At 42.5% G+C, this 11727-nt stretch overlaps 1 protein-coding gene across 2 annotated transcripts in view; it reads left to right on the top strand.

Annotated features, from left to right (window-relative positions):
• Positions 1-209: 209 nt before the first annotated feature.
• LOC106611978 (fibroblast growth factor receptor-like 1) overlaps positions 210-11727 on the top strand; it is a 46614-nt gene continuing 35096 nt past the window's right edge. The window contains exons 1-3 of one of the 2 annotated variants that reach the window (XM_082955996.1): positions 210-533; positions 642-681; positions 837-936. In XM_082955996.1, coding sequence (XP_082812122.1) covers positions 864-936 — 73 coding nt within the window. In that variant the 5' untranslated portion in view covers positions 210-533; positions 642-681; positions 837-863. Of the gene's footprint in view, positions 534-620; positions 682-836; positions 937-11727 lie in introns of both variants that reach the window. The other variant, XM_082955995.1, reaches the window with a different exon arrangement.

Raw genomic sequence — 11727 nt, 5'->3', positions numbered from 1 at the left:
TAGACTATTCAAATTGGGGACCCCAAATGAATCCATGTACAATAAATGCGTTGGGGTGGATCTGCGGACCGGTGTAAGTGCTTAACGGTCATATATTGGGGGGAGAAAATGTTTGGCTGCCCGTGCTTTTAAATGACTGCCAATATCTCGCTGGATGTCTAACTGGACCGTTTATTTGACAATGGCAGGGAATAATGTTTTGCAACTTAATCTTTACGGTCTCGAGGGAAGATAATACCACAAATTGTAAAAAGTTATTGTATGCGTGAGTGGTATGAACCAACCCGATGGGGGCGCCCGTGAGGAGCAGACCGAGCCGGTCCAGGATTGGCCAATGGTATGCCACAGCTGTTCCTGGAAGAACTCCTATGTTCCTCATGGCGAAAGGGATTCAGAAGGGCACACCAGGAATGAAGAGAGCAGTGCGCCCCAAACGGAACTTTTGCTTTTTATGTCAGGAGTGGCGTTTCTTACCTTTTTTTTTTTTTTTAAATCAGATACTACTTGGGCAGGTGGTCGTTGATATATTTAAGGTAATTTAATAATTTCATATGTGGAGGATAACCATACCGATATAATTGCTTGTACAATACATTGGATTATTACGTCTGATTTGACAGTGAACCAATTGTTTACATCAGTTCAGTGGAAAGCATCTGGCTGGCGGAGGAGACCTAACATGTGAGTGTGCCCACTAACGTGCTCTCTTCACTGGAATTGTCTGTACATTCAATTATGTCAATGTGGAGATATAATTTCACCGTAATTGGGTTAACTCAATCAGGGTTCATACGTACGATTGTCATTGAATTATATATTTTGCCAATTTTTTCCAGAACCGAATTAAACCGCAGTTGCTGAAAATGTTCTCTAAGGATGGATGTCTGGCTGCGTGTACAGTGATATTTATTCTGCTGTCATCAAGTGAGGCTAAAGGTAAGGGTTCAACTACTTGTTACCTTTGTGCAGTGTATTCAATGTCACAAATAACCTAAATTAAATATGGAAAGAATTATCAGCTTTCGTCTGTCCTCATTGATGTACAAATACATATGAAAATAGATATCCATATGAAAAGATGAATAATATGTGGATGTGATACTGCACCTTTTTGACAGATAATATATAATCTTTTACACTTTATATAGGCACCCAACGGCGATCAGTGCCGTTTAAGATGACGGAGGATTCTTTTTTTCTTTTTTTTTTAAATGAGCATGGCCTTATTTCTATTACAACATATTGGGTGACTGTCCATTCACCCAGTTCAATGTAACATCGATAGGTTTAGCCTACTACGTGATACTCACATTTTCCCTATACCCGATCATGAAGTTGTTGCAACCTAGCCAATTAATGAAAGTTTACAATGTAGTTGCACACAGTTTGAGAGAAAATGTTGAGGTGACAGACCACCTTGCACACGCTGACCTGCATCTAGCTGATCTAGGGTGTAGTCATTAGTCCAACAGTTTGCTTCCATTTAAGAAACGTTTTCCAACAGAATCGGCAGTATAGTCGTTACAACGGTGGGCCCCAGTGGAAATATATTAATAAAACCGAACGTTTACCTTGACTTAGAAGATATCCAGTGTTGTGCTGGATAGTCATAACCATCTAGCTAACATAGCATCCCTCTGTTTGAGCCAGTTGTTTTGAGTAGGCTAAATTAGCTAGCTAAGTGAAACTGAAAGTTAAAAAAAAAAATCTCTCTTGTTTCTCCTTCATGTTTGAAGAAAATAATGCGGTCAAAACTGTTCAACTATTGTTTTTCTCTCTCTTTGAGTCAACCACTCACCACATTTTATGCACGGTAGTGCTAGCTAGCTGTCTGTAGATTATGCTTTCAGTACTAGATTCATTCTCAGATCCTTTGATTTGGGTGGACAACATGTCAGTTCATGCTACAAGAGCTCTGATAGGTTGGAGCACGTCCTCTGGAAATTGTCATAATTACTGTGTAAGTCTATGGAAGGGGGTGAGAACCAAGAGCTTCCTAGTTTTTGTATTGAAGTCAATGTACCAAGCGGAGGACGAAAACTAGCTGTCCTCCAGCTAGACCATGCTGTTGAGGCTACTGTAGACCTGAATTGCAAAACAGTGTGTTTTAAGACATTATTTGGTGATGTGAATATATTTAGTAAATTTTATCTAAAAAGTACAACTTTTTTAATGTTTTACAATGTTTATGAAATTCACTGAGGAAGATGGTCCTCCCCTTCCTCCTCTGAGGAGCCTCTCCAGAATTGGCACCATAGATCATACTTTGTTTCCAAGCAGAGACACTAGTTGATTATTGTTTATATATACAGTACCAGTCAAAAGTTTGGACACACCTACTCATTCAAGGTTTTTCTTTATTTTTACTATTTTCTACATTGTAGAATAATTGTGAAGACATCAGAACAATGAAAAAACACATATGGAATCATGTTGTGACCAAAAAAGTGTTAAACAAATCAAAATAGATTTTAGATTTTAGATTCTTCAAAGTAGCCACCCTTTGCCTTGATGACAGCTTTGCATACTCTTGGCATTCTCTCAACCAGCTTCATGAGGAATGATTTCCCAACAGTCTTGAAGGACATATGCTGAGCACTTGTTGGCTGCTTTTCCTTCACTCTGCAGTCCAACTCATCCCAAACCATCTCATCTGGGTTGAAGTTGGGTGATTGTGGAGGCCAGCTCATCTGAGGCAGCACTCCATCACTCTCCTTGGTCAAATAGCCCTTACACAGCCTTAGGTGTGTTTTGGGTCGTTGTCCTGTTGAAAAACAAATTATAGTCCCACTAAGTGCAAACCAGATTGGATGGCGTGTCGTTGCAGAATGCTGTGGAAGTCATGCTGGTTAAGTGTGCCTTGAATTCTAAATAAATCACAGACAGTGTCACCAGCAAAGCACCATCACACCTCCATGCTTCATGGTGGGAACCACACATGCAGAGTTCATCCGTTCACCTACTCTGCGTCTCACAAACATGGCGGTTGGAACCAAAAATCAGAAATTTGGACTCATCAGACCAAAGGACAGATTTCCACGGACTAATGTCCATTGCTCGTGTTACTTGGCCCAAGCGAGTCTGTTCTTCTTATTGGTGTCCTTTAGTAGTGTTTTTTTTGTTGCAGCAATTCGACCATGAAGGCCTGATTCACGCAGTCTCCTCTGAACAGTTGATGTTGAGTTCTGTCTGTTACTTGAACTCTGTGAAGCATTTATTTGGGCTGCAATCTAAGGTGCAGTTAACTCAATCAACTTATCCTCTGCAGCAGATGTACACTACTGTTCAAAAGTTTGGGGCCACTTAGAAAAGCACATTTTTTGGTCCATTAAAATAACATAAAATTGATCAGAAATACAGTGTAGACATTGTTAATGTTGTAAATGACTATTGTAGCTGGAAACGGCAGATTTTTTATGGAATATCTACATAGGCGTACAGAGGCCCATTATCAGACACCATCACTTCTGTGTTTCAATGGCACGTTGTTTTAGCTTATCCAAGTTTATAATTTTAAAAGGCTAATTGATCATTAGAAAACCATTTTGCAATTATGTTGTATTCGGCGCACGTGACAAATAAACTTTGATTTGATGCATATCTGCATTCCCAGTCAACTGAAATCCATAGATTAGGGCCTAATGAATTTATTTCATTTGACTGATTTCCTCATATGAATTGTAACTCAGTAAAGTCTTTGAAATTGTTGCATGTTGCGTTTATATTGTTGTTCAGTGTGTGTATATATATATATATATATTTTTTTTTTATTTGTTTATTTTTTATAATTATTATTAATTTGTTTAACCTACAGTTGAAGTCGGAAGTGTACATACACTTAGGTTGGAGTTATTAAAACTCGTTTTAATGCACAAATTTCTTGTTAACAAACTATAGTTTTGGCAAGTCAGTTAGGACATCTACTTTGTGCATGACACAAGTCAATTTTCCAACAATTGTTTACATACAGATTATTTCACTTATAATTCACTGTATCACAATTCCAGTGGGTCAGAAGTTTATATACACTAAGTTGACTGTGCCTTTAAACAGCTTGGAAAATTCCCGAAAATTATGTCATGGCTTTAGAAGCTTCTGATAGGCTAATTTACATAATTCGAGTCAATTGGAGGTGTACCTGTGGATGTATTTCAAGGCCTACCTTCAAACTCTGTGCCTCTTTGCTTGAAATCATGGGAAAAACCAAAAGAAATCAGCCAAGACCTCAGAAAAAAAATTGTAGACCTCCACAAGTTTGGTTCATACTTGGTAGCAATTTCCAAACACCTGAAGGTACCACGTTCATCTGTACAAAGAATAGTACGCAAGTATAAACACCATGGGACCACGCAGCCGCCATGCCGCTCAGGAAGGAGGCGCGTTCTGTCTCTTAGAGATGAATGTACTTTGCAAATCATTCCCAGAACAACAGCAAATAACCCTGTGAAGATGCTGGAAGAAACAGGTACAAAAGTATCTATATCCACAGTAAAATGAGTCCTATATCGACACAACCTGAAAGGCTGCTCAGCAAGGAAGAAGCCACTGCTCTAAAACCGCCATTAAAAAAAGCCTGACTACGGTTTGCAACTGCAAATGGGGACAAAGATTATACATTTTGGAGAAATGTCCTCATGTCTGATGAAACAAAAATAGAACTGTTTGGCCATAATGACTATCGTTATGTTTGGAGGAAAAAGGGGGAGGCTTTCAAGCTGAAGAACACCATCCCAACCGTGAAGAACGGGGGTGGCAGCATCATGTTGTGGGGGTGCTTTGCTGCAGGAGGGACTAGTGCACTTCACAAAATAGATGGCATTATGAGGCAGGAAAATTATGTGGATATGTTGAAGCAACATCTCAAGACATCAGTCAGGAAGTTATAGCTTGGTCGCAAATGGGTCTTCCAAATGGACAATGACCCCAAGCATACTTCCAAAGTTGTGGCAAAATGGCTTAAGGACAACAAAGTCAAGGTATTGTAATGGCCATCACAAAGCCCTGACCTCAATCCTATAGAAAATAGAAACGTGTGCGAGCAAGGAGACCTACAAACTTGACTCAGTTACACCAGCTCTGTCAGGAGGAATGGGCCAAAATTCGTCCAACTCAGCTTGTGGAAGGCTACCCAAAATGTTTGACCCAAGTTCAACAATTTAAAGGCAATGCTACCAAATACTAATTGAGTGTATGTAAACTTCTGACCCACTGGGAATGTGATGAAAGAAATAAAAGCTGAAATAAATCATTCTCTCGACTATTATTCTGACATTTCACATTCTTAAAATAAAGTGGTGATCCTAACTGACCTAAGACCAGGAATTTTTACTAGGATTAAATGTCGGGAATTTTGAAAGACTGAGTTTAAATGTATTTGGCTAAGTTGTATGTACACTTCCGACTTCAACTGTAATTATTCTCAGCAAATACTTCAGTTATTTTATTATCTAACAGTTATGTTTACTCTACTTCCAATCGCACATTGAAATTTACTGTAAGGTCCAGAGAAACAGAAAAATCCTCTCAGTGGTAAATGTGTTTAATGAATAACTGCTCACCCAGAGAGAGTGGCCTGCGCTGTGTTTACAGACCACGGGGCTGCACATAAATGTGGCTTTTGAAGCAACCCAGTTTTCATCAGTGGAGGAAGGAGGCTGTCAGAGAGCAAGCATGCCTTTTCTTGGAGTTGCTGTGGAAATATAGAGGTACATAAGTTTGTATCCCCTGCCAAATTGAAAGCCGTTAACGTATATCAAAGCAGGGCTGATGACATCTGCTGGGCTGTGTGGGTAAACCAGGGGAACAAGTGTTGCTTTATATGGAGCAGAGAGGAGCTGTTGGTCTGGCCTCTGTGATCCTCTAGTCTACCCTGCTAACTCTAGTAGACTCAAGGACACTGGCACTGACCTTTCAAATCAAATTTTATTTGTCACATGCACCGAATACAACAGGTGTAGACCTTACCGTGAAATGTTTACTTACAAGCCCTCAACCAACAATGCAATTTTAAGAATAATAAGAGTGAAGAAAAAATATTTACTAAAATAAACTAGAGTAAAAAATAAAAGAGCAACAATAAAATAACAATAACGAGGCTACATACAGGGGGTACGGGTACTGAGTCAATGTGCGGGGGTACAGGTTAGTCAAGGTGATTGAGGTAATATGTACATGTAGGTAGGGGTAAAGTGACTATGCATAGATAATAGATAATAAACAGCGAGTAGCAGAGGCTTAAAAAAAAGGAGGGGGGGTCAATGCAAATATTCCGGGTAGCCATTTGATTGGAGGTAGAAGCTGTTTAGAAGCCTTTTGATGCTCCGTTACTGCTTCCCATGCGGTAGCTGAGAGAACAGTCTATGACGGGTGACTGGAGTCTTTGGCAATTTTTAGGGCTTTCTCTGACACCACCTTGTATAGAGGTCCTGGATGTCAGGAAGCTTGGCCCAAGTGATGTACTGGGCCGTACACACTACCCTCAGTAACGCCTTGCGATCGGAGGCCGAGAATTTGCCATACCAGACAGTGATGCAACCAGTCAGGATGCTCTTGATGTTGCAGCTATATAACCTTTTGAGGATCTGAGGACCCATGCCAAATCTTTTCAGTCTCCTGAGGGAAAATAGGTGTTTTCGTGCCTTCTTCACGGTGTGTATGGACCATGATAGTTTGTTGGTGATGGGGACACCATGGAACTTGAAGCTCTCGACCTGCTCCACTACAGCTCTGTCGATGAGAATGGGGGTGTGCTCGGCCCTCCTTTTCCTGTAGTCCACGATGTCCCCAGAATGGTGCTGTTGGTCTGGCCTCTGTGGTCCTCTAGTCTACCCTGGTGACTCAGGGTCACTGGCACAGACATGTCCCCAGAATGGCAGGAAATAAAAACAAAATTCAGGAAACAACAAGCACAGTCCAAAGTGAATGATTATTGTTTGTTTAATTTGAAGCAACATTACATTTTGTATGGCATTATACCTCAATGGATGGGTGTGGCCTATTTTAATTCCTTTTGGATATTAATGTTGAAATTATTTGACTAAATAATGATTTGACTGTCAATATTAAGCATAAGGATTTATTGACTGTTTTTAAACATTTTTATTCAGTTCAGTATGACACCTGTGATATGTTTCTAAAGTTGACATACCGGCCTTACTGTAGAATTCTCACTATTGTGTCTCAGGGTTTTAGTGTGATATCATCATCCAGGTGGGCTCTGACTAAAGCTACCTGATGACATTCAGAGAGAGACTGCTGGGCTCTGACTAAAGCTACCTGATGACATTCAGAGAGAGACTGCTGGGCTCTGACTAAAGCTACCTGATGACATTCAGAGAGAGAGACTGCTGGGCTCTGACTAAAGCTACCTGATGACATTCAGAGAGAGAGGCCACCACAAGACTGCTGGGCAAATCAGATCTTGACCTTATTCTGTGGATTAGTCAGTCCATTGTTCTCTCTGTTGATCCTGGTGTCTGTTCACTGCACTCCTCTCACAGTGTGTGTGTGTGTGTGTGTGTGTGTGTGTGTGTTGGAATGGGTGGGTGGTAAAAGGGAAAACACTCTGTGTTGTCCTTGGATTGCTCCTTTCCTTTCTGCCTTGTCTGAGTCATCCTAGGAATGTCATGTCAGAGCCCAGGATGTTGGGAAACGTGTGTCTCTCGCCGGCAGTGTAGAGAGAGGTGCTATGCGGGAGGTTTGGAACGGGAACAGGTTCATTGTAAAGTGCTGGTTTTGATCCAGGTGAGGGATGCAGCCTATTGGGTTTCGTCTCCGTTATGTATTGTCCCTGGCTGGCCTGATATACAAATACCTCTTGTTATTCTGGTGGGTCAGCTCAAGAGTTCACAATCCTCATTTCATAGAAATTTTATACAGTGTCAGTGTCATGCATTCAAGTATTTATTTTCCCACGAGAGAGTTTGGTGTTTTTGAAGGGCTTCTACTTTTGTGTATGAGTGTGCTTGACATAACTGTTATCATACAGTGTTCACAGTTTCACCATGTGGGTTTAATCCAAAGTTCAGTTTTCCCTTGTTCACAGTATGAATCCTCCACTAATCATAGTTATGACTCCCAAGACTGCTATGAGCAGGGCTCGCGAAAGGAAGTCCAGGCAACCTGTATGCCATTGACCGCTGATAAATGCCAAGTCCATGCTGGCTGGCCCTCAATGAATGATGCAGCAGGAGCAGGCACATCACTGGGTGGGCTAGCATAGATACGCTCCACACACCAGCCAGCGAAGATAAAGTGTGAACACAGACAGTTTGTGGAATGTTCTTGTTCCTCCTCTCTCTAGTGCATTGAGATAGTTCCTGTTTCTCACTGGCTCTTTGTGGTGTCTGGATTGGAAAGAAGTAGCCCACATTGACCGCAGACACTAAGGCTCTAGCTAGCCTATCTGCCACTGCCAGCCCAACCCAGCTCAGTGCCCCGATGCTCAGCCACTCTCACCCAGTGTCCATGGCTCTGTGCCGGCTATCACAGCTCCAGGACCAGCCAGCCATCTGCTGGACCGACATGCTCAGATGGGCTTGGAGATTGCTGTCTCTGAGCTGATTTAAAGCTCCAAGTCAACCAGACCGTACCCAAAGGTAATAAATAGGAAGTTGTTTAATTAGTACTTCCACTCAGCGGTACAGAACTCTGAAGAAACGGTTACTTTCTCCGACGCAGTGACAGCCATGTTTATTCTTTTTCCTTTTTGTTGTCTTGGACATACATCAAAGAACCCGCCTTGCGCTTTAGCCTCTCATTCTGAAAATGATTTATGAGGAGTCTAGTTGGTGTTAAATGAGACATAGTAACATGCTGCATACTGCACAGTGTCAGTGAGGGAGTGTTTGTGCCATGGCCTCTCCTTCCAGAGACCTCGCAGTACAACAAGGCCTTCTGGCCAATCAAGGCCCCTAAACAAACTTGCAACAACGTAATAAATAAATAGGAGATCATTGGATTCAGCTGATAGGCACACAGCCAGGCTGCTGATTATACAGGCTCTGCTGAGCTATGGGGACTGACAATTGACTGGGGACTGGCTGGAGCCTTGGGGACTTTCTGGAGCCATGGGGACTGGCTGGACCCAAGGGGCTGACTGGGGACTAACTGAAGCCACGGGGACTGACTGGGGACTGAATGAGGCCATGGGGACTGACTGGTACCATGGGGACTGACTGGGGACTGGGGATTGGACTGGCCTCGTCAGCCTCTGATGGCCAGCAGCGTAGTCTGGCACAAATCCACTTGTCAAGAGGGTAGAGGATGGATTGAACCCTGGACTTAAGTTTCTTTAAGTTTCCTGGTTACAACTTGTTTAGAAATAAGCACTTAAGGCCTCATATCCCAGTATGTTTGAGGTACAGTAGAAGGATTGCAGGCAGCTGCAAACTTGTCTTTTAAAACTGATTATTGTAATACTACAGTGAGGGGAAAAAGTATTTGATCCCCTGCTGTATTTGTACGTTTGCCCACTGACAAAGAAATTATCAGTCTATAATTTTAATGGTAGGTTTATTTGAACAGTGAGAGACAGAATAACAACAACAAAAAATCCAGAAAAACGCATGTTAAAAATGTTATAAATTCATTTGCATTTTAATGAGGGAAATAAGTATTTGACCCCCTCTCAATCAGAAAGATTTCTGGCTCCCAGGTGTCTTTTATACAGGTAACGAGCTGAGATTAGGAGCACACTCTTAAAGGGAGTGCTCCTAATCTCAGTTTGTTACCTGTATAAAAGACACCTGTCCACAGAAGCAATCAATCAATCACATTCCAAACTCTCCACCATGGCCAAGACCAAAGAGCTCTCCAAGGATGTCAGGGACAAGATTGTAGACCTACACAAGGCTGGAATGGGCTACAAGACCATCGCCAAGCAGCTTGGTGAGGTGACAACAGTTGGTGCGATTATTCGCAAATGGAAGAAACACAAAATAACTGTTAATCTCCCTCGGCCTGGGGCTCCATGCAAGATCTCACCTCGTGGAGTTGCAATGATCATGAGAACAGTGAAGAATCAGCCCAGAACTACACAGGAGGATCTTGTCAATGATCTCAAGGCAGCTGGGACCATAGTCACCAAGAAAACAATTGGTAACACACTACGCCGTGAAGGACTGAAATCCTGCAGCGCCCGCAAGGTCCCCCTGCTCAAGAAAGCACATATACATGCCCGTCTGAAGTTTGCCAATGAACATCTGAATGATTCAGAGGACAACTGGGTGAAAGTGTTGTGGTCAGATGAGACCAAAATGGAGCTCTTTGGCATAAACTCAACTCGCCGTGTTTGGAGGAGGAGGAATGCTGCCTATGACCCCAAGAACAACATCCCCACCGTCAAACATGGAGGTGGAAACATTATGCTTTGGGGGTGTTTTTCTGCTAAGGGGACAGGACAACTTCACCGCATCAAAGGGACGATGGACGGGGCCATGTACCATCAAATCTTGGGTGAGAACCTCCTTCCCTCAGCCAGGGCATTGAAAATGGGTCGTGGATGGGTATTCCAGCATGACAATGACCCAAAACACACAGCCAAGGCAACAAAGGAGTGGCTCAAGAAGAAGCACATTAAGGTCCTGGAGTGGCCTAGCCAGTCTCCAGACCTTAATCCCATAGAAAATCTGTGGAGGGAGCTGAAGGTTCGAGTTGCCAAACGTCAGCCTCGAAACCTTAATGAGTTGGAGAAGATCTGCAAAGAGGAGTGGGACAAAATCCCTTCTGAGATGTGTGCAAACCTGGTGGCCAACTACAAGAAGCGTCTGACCTCTGTGATTGCTAACAAGGGTTTTGCCACCAAGTACTAAGTCATGTTTTGCAGAGGGGTCAAATACTTATTTCCCTCATTAAAAGGCAAATCAATTTATAACATTTGTGACATGCGTTTTTCTGGATTTTTTAGTTGTTATTCTGTCTCTCACTGTTCAAATAAACCTACCATTAAAATTATAGACTGATAATTTCTTTGTCAGTGGGCAAACGTACAAAATCAGCAGGGGATCAAATACTTTTTTCCCTCACTGTATCTGTTTTGAGTCCACACTTTTCTGTCCATTCTCTTCTGTATTTCCCCTATCTTCAGAATATCTTCCGTGTTCGTCTCTTGCCTGATCCATCTGAGTGCTATTTGCTAGTACCTCTTCCTGCTGGCTGTCTGATTATGTGCAGGGTCCCGTTTGAAGGTGTGCACACAGTTAAACAGTATCAGGTGCCATCTGGGCTTCGCATCGAGGACCTGACAGTGTCTGAAGACACAAACAAGAGCTGTAGCCAGAGCTGGCTCTCCTCTGACTGCTGTCCTGCTGCCCTGTCTTGCTGCTCTGTTCTGCTGCTCTGTCCCTAACAGAGCTGAGTTCCAGTCTCACCCTGTAGACAGCCTGAAGAGACAGGTAATGAGAATGGATACCTGGAGGGCTTGGTGTGCCAGGAGAATGACTGATGTCAGCCAGGATATAATGTAGTGCTAATGTTGCTGATGTTTTTAGATTATGACTCATGGGTCAAGCATAGAAGACAACTGAGTTTTTTGTCAGTTGTGTAGATGAAGGAAACTCAGACCATAACTGTGGACCTATTGAAGCCTGTTGTCCACCAAGATGACCCTGCTAAAGGACCATATGTCAGGTCTTATATACTTAACACACACGATCCCATTCAGAGTTAACACAAGCCCACCTTTCTCATATTGCGGTTGTTTTTACTTTCTCTCTTCATTTTTGGCCT

The sequence above is a fragment of the Salmo salar genome, chromosome 09 (assembly GCF_965601325.2).
Source record: "Salmo salar chromosome 09, fSalSal1, whole genome shotgun sequence".
Taxonomy (NCBI): Eukaryota; Metazoa; Chordata; class Actinopteri; order Salmoniformes; family Salmonidae; genus Salmo; species Salmo salar.
The sequence above is the reverse complement of the archived record's forward strand: the minus strand, read 5'-3'. Positions and strand labels throughout refer to the sequence as shown.